At 41.8% G+C, this 16,386-nt stretch overlaps 1 protein-coding gene across 5 annotated transcripts in view; it reads right to left on the bottom strand.

Moving 5' to 3' along the window:
• HNRNPR (heterogeneous nuclear ribonucleoprotein R) overlaps window positions 1–7,602 on the bottom strand; it is a 37,514-nt gene extending 29,912 nt beyond the window's left edge. The window contains exons 1-4 of one of the 5 annotated variants that reach the window (XM_082833339.1): window positions 7,580–7,602; window positions 3,965–4,130; window positions 1,618–1,736; window positions 964–1,071 (exon numbers count right to left, since the gene is read on the bottom strand). In XM_082833339.1, the coding sequence (XP_082689465.1) occupies window positions 964–1,071; window positions 1,618–1,736; window positions 3,965–4,121 (384 nt within the window). In that variant the 5' untranslated portion in view covers window positions 4,122–4,130; window positions 7,580–7,602. Of the gene's footprint in view, window positions 1–963; window positions 1,072–1,617; window positions 1,737–3,964; window positions 4,134–4,979; window positions 5,455–7,343; window positions 7,433–7,579 lie in introns of those variants that run through there. The other 4 variants (XM_082833338.1, XM_082833337.1, XM_082833336.1 and 1 more) reach the window with 4 other exon arrangements.
• Window positions 7,603–16,386: the final 8,784 nt, after the last annotated feature.

Raw genomic sequence — 16,386 nt, 5'->3', positions numbered from 1 at the left:
AATGGCTCATAGTTACACTGTTCTCACTACATTCCAGGCATTACTCTAAGCACTTTGAGTATCTTAATTCCTTTAACCTTCACACTTCATGAGGTAGGTACTATTACTGTTCCCAGTTTACAAACAAAGAAACTGAAGTAAATAAAAACTGAGAAGGAAAGCAGTTATTAAAACACCTCTTCAGGGCTTCCCTGATGGCGCAGTGGTTGAGAGTCCGCCTGCCGATGCAGGGGACACGGGTTGGTGCCCCAGTCCGGGAAGACCCCACATGCCGCGGAGCGGCTGGGCCCGTGAGCCATGGCTGCTGGGCCTGCGCATCCGGAGCCTGTACTCCGCAACGGGAGAGGCCACAGCAGTGAGAGGCCCGCGTACCGGTAAAAAAAAACAAAACCAAAAAACCACCTCTTCAGCAAGAGAAAAGACACAAAATACTTGGAAAGAAACTGAAGAGACATGATTGAATCAATCTAAAAAACTATTATTGGAAGTATCAATAAATATGTCATTCATAGCCAAAAGAACAAGGAATAAGGGAGAGTATGTTTAGGAATTTTCACCAAACATACAATTAAATGTCTGCCCCTAAAATTCTTCTTATGTAATTTTCCCTAAATCATCTCATTTCCAAACACTAGTTTTTCTTTTTCTTTTTTACGTGCAGTAAAAACTGTTTCTAGGGCTTCCCTGGTGGCGCAGTGGTCGAGAGTCCGCCTGCCGATGCAGGGGACACGGGTTCGCGTCGCGGTCCGGGAAGATCCCACATGCCACGGAGCGGCTAGGCCTGTGAGCCATGGCCACTGAGCCTGCGCGTCCAGAGCCTGTGCTCCGCAACGGGAGAGGCCACAGCAGTGAGAGGCCCGCGTACCGCAAAAGAAAAAAAACTGCTTCTAGGAAACATGAAAAGAAGCATTTGATCTCATAATTAAATTTAATTTCATTGCAACTATCCAAGTCAAGTTTTACCTTGATCTTTGCTTCATCGGGTCCCTTTGTAGACTCTTGCACCTTGCTCCCCTGTTTCTCCCTTTGCCTGTAGGTCTTCATAACTCCACATAAAAATGCACTTTTGTTCTAGAACAGCCAAGTAATTCAATGAAAAAGAATCACCAGGAATTGATGAAGGGTCAAATACATATTTAAATTTCAGAAGACCAGAATTTTAACAAAATATTTACTCATTTATTCACTCAACAAGTATTTGCAGAGTGGTTGTTACATGCCAGACTGGAACAGACAGCAGTTAAGACACACAAGACCTCCGGGGAGCTTACCCGCTACACTGGCAAAACAGTCTTCCATTGGTTGATATTTAAATGTATCTGGGCTATTTTGCCAGGTGTCCTGAATTTATTCCTCCCACCAACATTATTTCCCTCCAAGATAATAAAACAGGACCACATAATCCAAAAATATTACAAAGGAGTGGGAGACTTTTACTTTATGCTTGTGTTTCTGAAAACTCTCTGCCATGTAGATCATTTTTTCTTTAAGCTTATTTTTTAAAAGAAGCAGAGGTAGTCAGAAACAAAAATACCACTCCTCCACAGGAAAAAAAGTCACAGTAAAATAATTTCAGATCATTAGTTGTTCAAAGACATTTCTGAATAATGACCTTACCTGAACATGTGATAAGTCACTTTCCTTGAACTGCTGTAGTACAGACAGAGCTCCTTCTTCATTAAATTCCCTGAGAGCATCAATGGCTCTTTCATCAAGATCGACATAAGCTACCAAGCCTAAAAATTAAATTGAAAAGGGGTAACATTATTGCAACAAAGGGGATAATCTAAACTGTGCTATCAGTGTTTAATCAAGAATTGTTATATTTAATACTATCACTAACTACATTTTCATTTAACTATATGCATATAGGTAGCTATACAAATACTATACAGAAAGGTCAAGAGTACAAATATGAAAACAAAAGATAAAATGTCAACACCTATAAACATAAATTTCAATCCCCATATCCCCACAAAAACCAAAAAAATCCTAACCCCATTTCCCACTCCCCAAAACGTTTAAGTTCCGGAAGTTAAATCTGATGTACACATTGTACTACAGATTAAGCATTAATATAACATGTTAGGGTGATAAGAACACACTGTATTTCCCAAGGAGCAACCTTCAAATTACATGCACTGTTGGAGTTATTGCTAACCACACAAGAAGTGGGGAAAAAAATAAGAGAACCTTTTTTACTAAATAATTCTTTCCACTCTCCAAAAAGTGTCACAGGCTTTCCCTCCTTAACACCTAAGATAAAATGAAATTCATCTATTTATCTGAACATCTACTTTGCTGCAGTCAGAATGTGGAAAGGCATAATTTTAAACTTTTCTATAAATGCCAGTGCAGCTTGATTAATCAATTCTGAAAGTCATATTTTAAGGCATTTTTTTGTTCTTCATAAGTGTCACAATGAGATTTTAAAAGATGCTGTGGCATTCACAACACTGTCAATGACAATTTTTGCAAATGGCATTAAAAGGACTTTACTGTGGACTTAACGAGCAAACTATACAGAAAATACATGCACTGCATTCTATATATATACAGTATATTTAACTGCACAGAACATTTACTAAGTTTAATTTCTTAAGTCTGTTAATTTTATATTTCTCAATATATTTCAGAATTGATCCAAAGTAAAATGGAAATATTTGGCAGATTAAAACCCCCAAATCCATATGAACTAACATCAAAAGTGACTCCATTTTGGTAAAGCCAAAAAGAACTTTACTCCATAATAAATACTGTCACTTGCGAGGTTACTTTTAAAAAACTGTTGCCATGATTTGTTTTAAGAGCTCAAAATGAGCATGCCTAAATAACTGGAGTTTCCTTACTTGAATATTCCATATCACCACCCAAAGACACAACTCAGGATACCCATCAGTCCGTTCTGTCAATCCAACCCTACACCCAAACCATCAGCCTCTTATCAGTAACAGAACACTCTACAAGAGAGTATCTCGAAGCAGATCACTGCCAATTCTCTATGGCAGAATGTCACAGAAAGTTCCTGAGGACTGATTTTCAAATGGGACCATCACCCAGGAGTCATTTTGAGAAGTCATTTTAATGTCTAAAATTATCTTGAGCTTCTCAAGATTAAAAAAAAAAAAAAATGTTTTAAGGACAAAAAACCCCCAGATATTTGTTACTACGGTACTTAAGACATGTTTGTGAGACAGTTCAATTCTCTCTCCCAGAATCTGGATAGGCACACAAAACACAGAGGAAGAAAGTTTCCATCTATGGCCCCAAAGGGGGAGGACACATTTATTTATGAACAACACTTCCTAAGGGGATACATTTCTCTCCCTCTTTAGAACTTCAAACCACTTACAACCACCATATTAAAATGTTCAAATTTCCTTAAGCACTTAACCATGGGACTCCTAGATTTAAAAAAAAACAAAGAAAAAAAAGCAGCTGTTACAAACCAAACACTTCCAAATTACTGAGAGTTGTGGATTTCTGTCTGTTAGAAACTAGACAGGCCACAAACTCTCAAGGAGTCTGACATTTATTATCATTTCAGACAATACAGTCTAACTAGTCCTCTTATTATGCCACCTAATCAGACCTAAGCTGTTTTAACAATCACTTTAAGAAGCTAAAGTAGAAAAGTAAAAGCAAAATGATGACTGATTTAGATTAAGAAAAAATGTAAAATTTGATATGCTGAAACATATATATTAATTGATGGTAAATCTAAGACAAATTGATGTACTGTTCTGAAACAACTAAGACTGCATATTCAACACTAAGAAGGCTTTGAAATAATGAAATAAGAATATCAAAGTCAAACCCAATATGCCCTCAATGAAGGGAAAGTAACATTCAGCTCTATATAGATCAGAAACAATAATATTTAACCTTAAAAAAAGTCTATAAAATTCAAAGTGGTTTGCCCTCACTTTCATAACCAGTCAGAAACAAGAAATGTATATTATACCTGTCTGAAATATTTCATCAAGTCTTTCTGCCACCTTCTGTGGGAGGCCTGCCTCTATCAGTGTCTTGTAGTGTTCTGTGTGAGTTACACTGGAAGTATCCATTGGTTCTTCCTCTTCTTTTAACTGTACCGCATTACCATTCACCTGATTAGCCATTTTATTATGCTGCTGGAAAAAATTCAGGAGCTATATTACATTAAGCCAGAAATAACTAGTTTGTAGGACAATGCATGATTTATCTAAACTAATTTGTATACATGCTGCTAATAACTTCTATCAAAATATTATTTTATGATGCCTTTTCTGATGTATCTGACCTAAATTTGCATAATAATTCTGTAAAACCATGGAAAATGTACATGGAAGTGTTATTTAAGGAACTTCATGTACACTAGGTTAAATAAAGGCTTGAATTTACTTAAGGTAGAATCACTGATTAACAAAAGCAGCTGTTGTGTCCTGACGAGCTTATCAACAAATCACCACAAAATCCTAAAAAGCCCCTCAAGCTCTCAATTCTTACACAGTTTTAAAAAGTTTCGTTTAAAAACAGAATGAACACCCACAGACAACTTAAGGTTCAAGGACTTTCAAATTTTCCTAGCTCTGCTTCAAATCCAAGATAGGTGTGAAATAAATGCCCTGTTGTCTCTAGTTCAACATTCTGGTGATTTGGGTTTTCTCCGCCTCACTTAAAACAAAACAAAAAACACAACTTGACATTAATTTTTGTTCTAAAATTAATTTGCTATTCCCATTCACAGATTTAAAAGAAAAAATGACCAGGTTTAAAAGCTAAATGATTGTTTTAAGTCCACATAAAATAAAAAGTGAGCTATAGTTAAGGTTGCTTCTCAAAAAAAAAAAAATCATGAGTGTATACTGAATTTTTCATATCAGTAAAATAAACCTAAAAAACATATTTTAGAACGGATAACTAATTTCTTCCAAATAGTTTCAACAAACATTACCTAATTAGGATAAACTTAGGTCAGATGTCTCAGATTAACCTACCCAAATCATTTTGGGTGTTCAACCTGTACGTAATGCTGAAGTGGATCAACTCCCTGAAGAAAGAGATTAAATAATAAAACCATACAAGGCCAGTCTCTATACTACCTCCTCAAAAGACGGAATTAAAGTTAAAAGTGCATTTGTCTGTGGTGAAATTATAATGTGATGAAGGTAATAAGCACCAGAATAAAGACATTGCAACGAATACTGAAATAAAGGACATGAAGATGGATTTCAAGGAAAAGCCTACTTTTCTTGATGAAACTCAAGATACCTAGTCAGCTATAAAGAAAATACAAGTTTCCTAAAAAGCACTAAAACCCATACGTAAGATAACCACACCTCCAGACTGCTTATCAAAACACTGTGCAAATGCACCAGGTGCAGTTTTCCGACTTAAAACAACTTCATTTCAAAGTCCACCGATACTTAGTTGAAGTTAATGAAAACGGGAGGAAGACTGAGAAGGAGGTAATACAGGGTAGGAAGAGAGGAAAATGCAGAAAGGGTTACTTTGAAAATGGGATAAACAATATCATGACTTCTTATGATTACAAAACATTATTAAGACTTAGTAACCCTCTAATGTCTACACAGACGCAGACTCCATGGTTAATCGCTGGGTGGATAAATGTTTTGCAAGGCAAGCCTCAAATTCTGATGAACTGGCAAAAACAAAAACATTCAAAACTGGCACTTTTGATCAAGAAACTTCTTACAGTTTAAGATGAATAGTTTACTGATTAATACACCTACTTCTATAAAGATGCATCCTAAAGTCCAAAACATCTTTGTGAACATTGAGTTTTCCATGCTCCCCCACCCCCAAATACGACCATAAGATCATCAGAACTCAGAAGTTCTCCGTATCACAAGACCCTTGCAGTATTGCACCTTGGAATACTATTAGTTACGGAAAGAAAGCAAATTTTAACAGAAAAGTTCAACGAACATCTGTTAAGGTGGTATTTTTTAAGTATGTGTAAAGCAAAAAGACAAGTTGCATATCAAGCACAAGACAGAAATATTTATGACTACCATCCATTGCAAAGGCTCTCTACAAGTTGATTCTGAAATTGTTTGAAATTTACAAAAAAAGTCTGTAAACTTTAACAACAACAAAAACGTACAACTATTAGAGTCCAGAAAATAAAACCTTTCGGATCAAGGAAAAAGCTCTCTTCAAGCCAAATACAATGTGCTCATTTTAAAAAAGACTTTCATGTCATATGAGACCATTTAAAACTCTTGTGTGTATTCAATACGATGCCACACAGCCAAACCATATTTCTGGATGCAGCAAATACACTAATGTGACTTAAGGCATTTGATCTAAACTTTTTTGCGAAAAGTAGAAATTTAAATAAGGACTCCTGGGAGATTTGGGAAGTCTGGCACTAGCCCCTCCCTGATTTTTTCTGAACATCTCGTGAAAATTCTTCACATTTAAGAGACCGGCTTTAAAAGAACCAACGAAATGAAGACTAACGGTTATCTCATGGCTTAGGAAGTGTCAAGCCCTTAACCTACGACTGACTCATGAGACATAAATTCAGCCTCCGAAGGACAGCAAAAATCTGAAACAGGTAGTGTGAAAGGACTGAACCCTTCAAGAGCCCCGTGGCTTCAAGTTTTAAATTTTGGCAATTACGGTTTCTACCGCAGAAGAAAAAGAATCGCCTTTCCAATTTAGTGCGCCTACGACAGTCTTAGAATTAGGTATCTCAGGCGCCGCTCGAAGGCTAAGTTTCATGGCCTCTAGTAGTCATTTTTTCCTTCAAATCTCGACTCGAAGCATGCAGAATGGAGGAGGGGAGGGAGGCTTCCTACACAAACCAGCCTTTTGGCCTCTGCTTCACACAAAAGTTTTCTCCCGGCTCAGGTCACCCGGGGTTTGCATCCCGCCCTCTGCCCACCCGCTCCCCATGCCGGTCCGGATCACCAACACATCCCACTCGTGGCTAGGCCGGAAGAGACGGGAGCGAGACGGCTCCGGCGGGGAGAAGCAATGGGGCCGCGGGCGCCCCAGGCCGCCGGCCCGGCCGCGTGGAGCAGCGGGCGGAGGCGGGAAAAGCGCGCCCGGCCCGGCAGCCTGCGCGGAGGGCGCCGGGCCGGCCGGACCGCGAGCCGGGAGTTGGAGGGGCGGGGGGAGGATGAGCGAGGGCGAGGAGACGCCTCGGCTGGGTCAGGCCCTCAGCTGAGCGGCCGGACGAGGCTGAAACCGCCACCAGCCCATCCCCACCCCCACCCCGGGACCTCGGAGCGAAAACGAAACTGGGGACAAGGCGCCGTGCCCCGGCCGGGCCCAGTAGGGTCAGATCGGGGCTCCCGGCCCCTCCCCCCGCGGGCCGGCGCGAGACTCACCGGGGCAGAGCTGGGGCCGACGGCCGGGCCCGTGAGAATCAGCGCGAGGCGCTTTGAAAACGACTAGAAATGGCGCGCGCGCCACCCCCTCCCCCCCTCATGGACAGAGATGCGATCCCGGCAGCACGCGGGGTTTCCCGGAACTGCTTCCAGGGACTCCGAGAGGCCGGGCAATCACCGCGCGCGGCGGCCTGAGGAGCAGCTCAGAAGACCAATAGTAGCGAGAAGAGGCGCACCACGCCGGACGACTTGGGAGCCAATCGATGAAGCCGTCGGCTGAGCCAATGAGGGAACTCAGCGCCGCCGGCTGGGGAGCCTCCGGGGCGGGGGCAGGAACACAAAGGGGTCTGTGGCAAAGCCCCGGGTGGAGGCGAAGCCGCGGTGCTCCAGGCCCAGAGTGCCGAGGCTCCTCCCTCTTCGTCTGCAGCCGGCGCGAGGCCGAAAAAGTAGGCCGCCTCCGGAGCCCCGCCCCCTACCGTCCGCACCGGCTTGTTCGGCCGCGGCCCTCCCGCCCCTTGGCTGGCGCCACAGCGCCTGTAATCCCCCCGGGAGCCGCCGCCGCCGGCGTTCGCCCCAGACACGCCCACCGCCACGCGGTCCGGCCTCCCTCTTGGTCTTCTTTTGGGCGCTAGTTAGAACACGGTGTAAGGATTTGGCTCGTCTGTTTTGTTGGAGAATTTCTTCGTGTAGAAAATCATCCCATGGAACGCTCGGAAAGCTGACTCCCGGGCTCCCTTCCACACATCGTTGGGAGCAGCTCAGAATGTGAGGGAAATCGCTAAAGTGGGCGTTTCTCAAGAGCAATGTTACCTACAAATGACAGAGCAGAGACCTTTCTTCACGGGGCTTGGAGCTAATGAATATTCACAAGGTAGATAGGGCAGATGTATGCATCTACGAAACCAAAGGAGTCGTGCAAGGAAAAGGGCTCATTCCCAAAGGAGACTAATCCCGTTATTCCTAAACATTTCTCACCTTCCACCCCCTACTGGTTTGTTCCCTGTCTTGCCTTAGTCCAAACCTATCTCATCCCACGGCCCTTCCTTCCCGACCCCATCTCCACTGCCCCATCCCTCTCGGGAAGTGGAGGAAGCCAAGCGGTGGTCTGCAAGATTTCCAGATAACTTCGAGGATCGTTTAAATTTCCCAGAAGCTATCAACCAAAAATTAATTATGGAAAACCTGTGTGCCCGGTACTGGGCTAAACGTCACGGTGAATCCAACTTTTGTATTATGGGGTGTGAAACTTATACAAATGCTGGGATCCTTTAGAAAAATAATATAAAATGATGAGTACAAATTTAGGAAGAGTCTTGGAAGGGCATGGTAAAGGGACTTTGAAGCTTAACCCTTATTAGCTTCACATAAATCTGCTTCTAGCTCGAGGGTTCTTAACCTATTTTGTGCCATTCGACAGTCTGGTAAAAGCTATGGATCTTTTAAGTTTTTAAATGCGTAAAATACATAGCATTACAAATGTTGAAATACAATCAGGAAATACTTTTTTTTTTGGTGGTACGCGGGCTTCTCACTGTTGTGGCCTCTCCCGTTGCGGAGCACAGGCTCCGGACGCGCAGGCTCAGCGGCCATGGCTCACAGGCCCAGCCGCTCCACGGCATGGAGGGATCTTCCTGGACTGGGGCACGAACCCGTATCCCCTGCCTCGGCAGGCGGACTCTCAACCACTGCGCCACCAGGAAAGCCCGGTAATACATTTTTAAAACTCTTGTGACATAGTAATCTTTTTCTTTAAATATTAAATATCAAGATCGTGAAGCAGGTCAAACAACTACTGAAATGTAAGCAATGAGGAGGTATTTCAAGAAATCCCACAACTATAATGTGTATGAAAATATCTGTGATTCCTATTGGTGACAGAGTGAAAAGTACTGCTAATTCTCTGGTTTGTTGCCTACATTCACAATGGGGAAAAATGCTTAATTTTGGCAGTATATTAGTGAGAATAAAGTTATTTCATTCCCTTCCAAGTTGAAGGGCCAGTGAATTCCATTCAGAGATTCTTTTAAGTCCATTTAACCCAGGATAAGAACCCCTGGACTGGATACTGTAATTAAAGTGATTCTATCATCCAATATTTTCTGAGATAATATTTCAAATATTCACCCATATGGTCCTCCTAAGTATTGTAAGGAACGGCACCAAGAAATAAATGGAGGAGAGCTTAAACAAGCTTTATTTGGGAACGCTCCCGGGCGAGGTTCACTGGTCCGAGTGAAAGGGGCCAGAGAAGTCGCGCCCGGGCGAGGGTTTGGGCAGAATTTATAGGGGAAGAAGGGAAAGGGGTGTGGTGAATCCGGGAGGTCGCAGGGTATTCCTTATTTGGTGGTCTTTTCGGGTATCGTGGCAATATCTGGTGCCGGTCGCATCAGTCTTGGGACCGTTAGTCCCGCCCCTCGAAAGGCGGGAAGGCTGGGCCGGGTGGAAAGCCCCCAGGTCAGTTCCTGGAACTGGGTGGTCCGGAAAGTCTCCAGGTCAGTTTCTGGAACTGGGTGGTCCGGAAAGTTTCGGTCTGATGCAACCTGTGAGTCTAATTGCGTTCCCCTGCCTCGGGCCAGTTGGCCTTACAAGTATACTCCACCTTTTCAGACCATATATCTTGATTTTTTTGAATTGGAAAATATGGTCATCTGAGCTTTGCATTTCAAAAACAACTGTGTGTGTGTGTGCATTCGTGAATGCAGTATTATACAGATATTTGTTGTACGCCCTCTACATATAAATCACTGTGCTGAAAGTAGGAAATATAAAATGAATAAAACAATCTCTGTCCTCTGAGAGCTTACATTCTAGCTGACAAGTCAGGACAAGTATACAAATAGATATAATAAAAATGAGTTGCGGGCTTCCCTGGTGGCGCAGTGGTTGAGAGTCCGCCTGCTAATCCAGGGGACGCGGGTTCGTGCCCCGGTCCGGGAAGATCCCATATGCCGGGAGCAACTGGGCCCGTGAGCCATGGCCGCTGAGCCTGCGCGTCTGGAGCCTGTGCTCCACAGCGGGAAAGGCCACAACAGTGAGAGGCCCGCGCACCGCAAAAAAAAAAAAAAAAATGAGTTGCTAGGGAGAGCTCCAGCTATATCTCTTAACCTTTTTTTTTTTTAAACTAGCTGTATTTTTTTAGTAGATGTTCTTTTATTTTATTTTATTTGTCTGTGCTGGGTCTTAGTTGCGACATGTGGGATCTAGTTCCCTGACCAGGGATTGAACCCAGGCCCCCTGCATTGGGAGCGCAGTCCTAGCCACTGGACCACCAGGGAAGTCCCAGTAGATGTTCTTTATTACTTTGAAGAAGTTCCGTTTTATTCCTAATTTGTTGAGAGTTTTTTAGAATGGATGTTGGATTTTCCCAAATGTTTTTTGTCTATTGATCATGTGGTTTTTGTCCTTTATTAGTACAGTAAATGATTTTGGATTTTAAACAAATCTTGTATCCAATTTATTTATTTATTTATTTATTTTTGCGGTACGTGGGCCTCTCACTGTTGTGGCCTCTCTCGTTGCGGAGCACAGGCTCCGGACGCGCAGGCTCAGCGGCCATGGCTCACGGGCCCAGCCGCTCCGCGGCATGTGGGAATCTTCCCGGACCGGGGCACAAACCTGCGTCCCCTGCATCGGCAGGCTGACTCCCAACCACTGCGCCACCAGGGAAGCCCCTCCAATTTATTTTTGAGCTTCTCAGATGTGTAGATTAGTGTTTTCTATTAATTTGGGGATTTTTTTGGCCATTCTTTCTTTCCTTATTTCTTCTTTTTTTTTTTATACAGCAGGTTCTTATTAGTCATCAATTTTATACACATCAGTGTATACATGTCAATCCCAATTGCCCAATTCATCACACCCCCACCCCCACCCCCCACCCCCCGCAGCTTTCCCCCCTTGGTGTCCATAAGTTTGTTCTCTACATCTGTGTCTCAATTTCTGCCCTGCAAACCGGTTCATCTGTACCATTTTTCTAGGTTCCACATATATGCATTAATATACGATATTTGTTTTTCTCCTTCTGACTTACTTCACTCTGTATGACAGTCTCTAGATCCATCCACGTCTCAACAAATGACCCAATTTCATTCCTTTTTATGGCTGAGTAATATTCCATTGTATATATGTACCACATCTTCTGTATCCATTCGTCTGTTGATGGGCATTTAGGTTGCTTCCATGACCTGGCTATTGTAAATAGTGCTGCAGTGAACATTAGGGTGCATGTGTCTTTTTGAATTGTGGTTTTCTCTGGGTATATGCCCAGTAGTGGGACTGATGGATCATCTGGTAATTCTATTCTTAGTTTTTTAAGGAACCTCCATACTGTTCTCCATGGTGGCTGTATCAGTTTACATTCCCACCAACAGTGCAAGAGGGTTCCCTTTTCTCCACACCTTCTCCAGCATTTGTTGTTTGTAGATTTTCTGATGAAGCCCATTCTAACTGGTGTGAGGTGATACCTCATTGTAGTTTTGATTTGCAGTTCTCTAATAATTAGTGATGTTGAGTAGCCTTTCATGTGCTTCTTGGCCATCTGTATGTCTTCTTTGGAGAAATGTCTATTTAGGTCTTCTGCCCATTTTTGGATTGGGTTGTTTGTTTTTTTAATATTGAGCTGCATGAGCTGTTTATATATTTTGGAGATTAATCCTTTGTCCGTTGATTTGTTTGCAAATATTTTCTCCCATTCTGAGGGTTGTCTTTTCGTCTTGTTTATAGTTTCCTTTGCTGTGCAAAAGGTTTTAAGTTTCATTAGGTCCCATTTGTTTATTTTTGTTTTTATTTCCACTACTCTAGGAGGTGGATCAAAAAAGATCTTGCTGTGATTTATGTCAAAGAGCATTTTTCCTATGTTTTCCTCTAAGAGTTTTATAGTGTCCAGTCTTACATTTAGGTCTCTAATACATTTTGAGTTCATTTTTGTGTATGGTGTTAGGGAGTGTTCTAATTTCATTCTTTTACATGTAGCTGTCCAGTTTTCCCAGCACCACTTATTGAAGAGACTATCTTTTCTCCATTGTATATCCTTGCCTCCTTTGTCATAGATTAGTTGACAATAGGTACGTGGGTTTACTTCTGGGCTTTCTATCTTGTTCCATTGATCTATGTTTCTGTTTTTGTGCCAGTACCATATTGTCTTGATTACTGTAGCTTTGTAGTATAGTCTGAAGTCAGGGAGTCTGATTCCTCCAGCTCCGTTTTTTTTCCCTCAAGACTGCTTTGGCTATTCGGGGTCTTTTGTGTCTCCATACAAATTTTAAGATTTTTTGTTCTAGATCCGTAAAAAGTGCCATTGGTAATTTGATAGGGATTGCATTGAATCTGTAGATTGCTTTGGGTAGTATGGTCATTTTCACAATATTGATTCTTCCAATCAAAGAACATGGTATATCTCTCCATCTGTTGGTATCATCTTTAATTTCTTTCATCAGTGTCTTATAGTTGTCATTGTCATTTGTCTCTAGGTATTTTTTGATTTCTTCAGTGATCTCTTGGTTATTTAGCAACGTAGTGTTTAGCCTCCATGTGTTTGTGTTTTTTACGTTTTTTCCCTGTAATTCATTTCTAATTTCATAGTGTTGTGGTCAGAAAAGATGCTTGATATGATTTCACTTTTCTTAAATTTACTGAGGCTTGATTTGTGACCCAAGATGTGATCTATCCTGGAGAATGTTCCATGTGCACGTGAGAAGAAAGTGTAATCTGCTGTTTTTGGATGGAATGTCCTATAAATATCAATTAAATCTATCTGGTCTATTGTGTCATTTAAAGCTTCTGTTTCCTTATTTATTTTCATTTTGGATGATCTGTCCATTGGTGTAAGTGAGGTGTTAAAGTCCCCCACTATTATTGTGTTACTGTCGATTTCCACTTTTACAGCTGTTAGCGGTTGCCTTACGTATTGAGGTGCTCCTATGTTGGGTGCATGTATATTTATAATTGTTATATCTTCTTCTTGGATTGATCCCTTGATCATTATGTACTGTCCTTCCTTGTCTCTTGTAACATTCTTTTTTTTAAAGTCTATTTTATCTGATATGAGTATTGCTACTCCAGCTTTCTTTTGATTTCCATTTTGCATGGAATATCTTTTTCCATCCCCTCACTTTCATCTCTATGTGTCCCTAGGTCTGAAGTGGGTCTCTTGTAGACAGTATATATATGGGTTTTGTTTTTGTATCCATTCAGCAAGCCTGTGTCTTTTTGTTCGAGCATTTAATCCATTCACGTTTAAGGTAATTATCGATGTGTATGTTCCTATGACCATTTTCTTAATTGTTTTGGGTTTGTTGTTGTAGGTCCTTTTCTTCTCTTGTGTTTCCACTTAGAGAAGTTCCTTTAGCATTTGTTGTAGAGCTGGTTTGGTGGTGCTGAATTCTCTTAGCTTTTGCTTGTCTGTAAAGCTTCTGATTTCTCCATCGAATCTGAATGAGATCCTTGCCGGGCAGAGTAATCTTGGTTGTAGGTTCTTCCCTTTCATCACTTTAAATATGTCATGCCACTCCCTTCTGGTTTGTAGAGTTTCTGCTGAGAAATCAGCTGTTAACCTTATGGGAGTTCCCTTGTATGTTATTTGTCGTTTTTCCCTTGCTGCTTTCAATAATTTTTCTTTGTCTTTAATTTTTGCCAACTTGATTACTATGTGTCTCGGTGTGTTTCTCCTTGGGTTTATCCTGTATGGGACTTGCTGCACTTCCTGGACTTGGGTGGCTATTTCCTTTCCCATGTTAGGGAAGTTTTCGACTATAATCTCTTCAAATATTTTCTCGGGTCCTTTCTCTCTCTCTTCTCCTTTTGGGACCCCTATAATGCGAATGTTTTTCCATTTAATGCTATCCCAGAGATCTCTTAGGCTGCCTTCATTTCTTTTCATTTTTTTTTTTTCTTTATTCTGTTCTGCAGCAGTGAATTCCACCATTCTGTCTTCCAGGTCACTTATCCCTTCTTCTGCCTCAGTTATTCTGCTATTGATTCCTTCTAGTGTCGTTTACATTTCAGTTATTGTATTGTTCATCTCTGTTTGTTTGTTCTTTAATTCTTCTAGGTCTTTGTTAAACATTTCTTCCATCTTCTCGATCTTTGCCTCCATTCTTTTTCTGAGGTCCTGGATCATCTTCACTATCATTATTCTGAATTCTTTTTCTGGAAGGTTGCCCATCTCCACTTCATTTAGTTGTTTTTCTGGGGTTTTATCTTGTTCCTTCATCTGGTACATAGCTCTCTGCCTTTTCATCTTGTCTATCTTTCTTTGAATGTGGTTTTTGTTCCACAGCCAGCAGGATTGTAGTTCTTCTTGCTTCTGCTGTCTGCCCTCTGGTGGATGAGGCTATCTAAGAGACTTGTGCAGGTTTCCTGATGGGAGGGACTGTTGGTGGGTAGCTATCTCTAACCTTTTAAGATGAGGTAACACAGCACGGCCGAGATGAGTCCACAGCCCTGCCCCGTGACAGACCAAATCTGTGGTCTGACTGGTATGTCAATGAACAACATGCTTTTGCTTCTTAAAACAATTACAGGGCACCAGAATATTCAAACTGAAGCTTTGACTTTTACCACTTACAACCTGAAATAACAAAGAACGTTTAAAATTACCAAACCTTTTTATTGGATCCTTAGATTAATCTTCATCTTGCTTGTCCCTTTCATGATTCTAAAAGAAACAGTCTGTTCCTCAGACTCCAAACAAGATTACATCAATTCAGCCTCTTCAAAATGCCTTCACTTGCTACTAACAAGGTTAAGCCATCCCAGACACAGTTTGAAGTCACACACAGGGAAAAGGAAAAAAGAAATAATATAGAGGGACTGACCTGGTGGTACAGTGGTAAAGGATCCGCCTTACAATGCAGGGGACGTGGGTTCGATCCCTGGTCAGGGGACTAAGATTCCACATGCTGTGGGCCAATTAAGCCGACATGCGACAACTACTGAGCTCACACGCCTCAACTAGAGCCCGTGTGAGGTAAACTACAGAGCCCACGTGCTCTGGAACCCATGCGCCACAACTAGAGAAGAGGAAACCTGCATGCCACAAGTAGAAGCCCATGCTGCAAGGAAAGATCCTGCATGCCTCAGCGAAGATCCCACGTGCTGCACCTAAGACCCAACGCAGCCAAAAATAAAATAAATAAATAATAAATGTCTTTATTTACCATTTTCCAAAATGATAGTGCTCCAACCAAGACTGGCCAGAGCTGAACACTGTCTCTCATTTTTACCTCCTAGGATTATGCTTCTTTTAAAAAATAAATTGCCGTATGGGTGGCTTGCAATAGCTTGTAGTCAACTTACCCCAAGGCCTGCTTTATCATCATTTTTGTGTGCCTGCTTTATCATCATTTTTGCATTTGTTCTTTTGAAGATTATCCTAGCTGGCCGAATGAGTTCCCTTGTAATTCTCAAATTCATCAAGCTGTTTTAAAGTGGAAAGAGTGTTTCTTCATCTTAGTGACACAACGTTTTAAACAATAATCACTACCATTTATGGAGCTCTTACTATGTTCCAGTGTTTTACAAATGCTGTTCCTGATCCTTTCATGAAATCTTAAAGGCTAGTAATATTACCCCATTTTATTGAAGAAACAAGGCTCAGGGAGGTTAAAACATTTGCTCAAAGCCACACAGCTGAACAAAGACTCAAACCGAGTTTTTTTGTTTTGTTTTGCAGTACTAGGGCCTCTCACTGTTGTGGCCTCTCCCGTTGCGGAGCACAGGCTCCGGACGCGCAGGCTCAGCGGCCATGGCTCATGGGCCCAGACGCTCCATGGCATGTGGGATCTTCCCAGACCGGGACACTAACCCCTGTCCCCTGCATCGGCAGGCTGACTCTCAACCACTGCGCCACCAGGGAAGCCCTCAAACCGAGTTTTGAGCTACTTCATCAAGCTCCTTTTCAATTAAAGTCTTATTGTTGGCAGATTCTTCATTTGTAGAGGTAGACATTTTTATCAGTCAAAAACCCATCATTGTCAATCTGATGAATAAGTTAGAAAATACTATTTAGAGCCCAAAGCAAACTGTGATATAAGATAATGAGAACATT

This window comes from Leucopleurus acutus (assembly GCF_964270905.1).
Source record: "Leucopleurus acutus genome assembly, chromosome: 2".
Classification (NCBI taxonomy): Eukaryota; Metazoa; Chordata; class Mammalia; order Artiodactyla; family Delphinidae; genus Leucopleurus; species Leucopleurus acutus.
The sequence above is the reverse complement of the archived record's forward strand: the minus strand, read 5'-3'. Positions and strand labels throughout refer to the sequence as shown.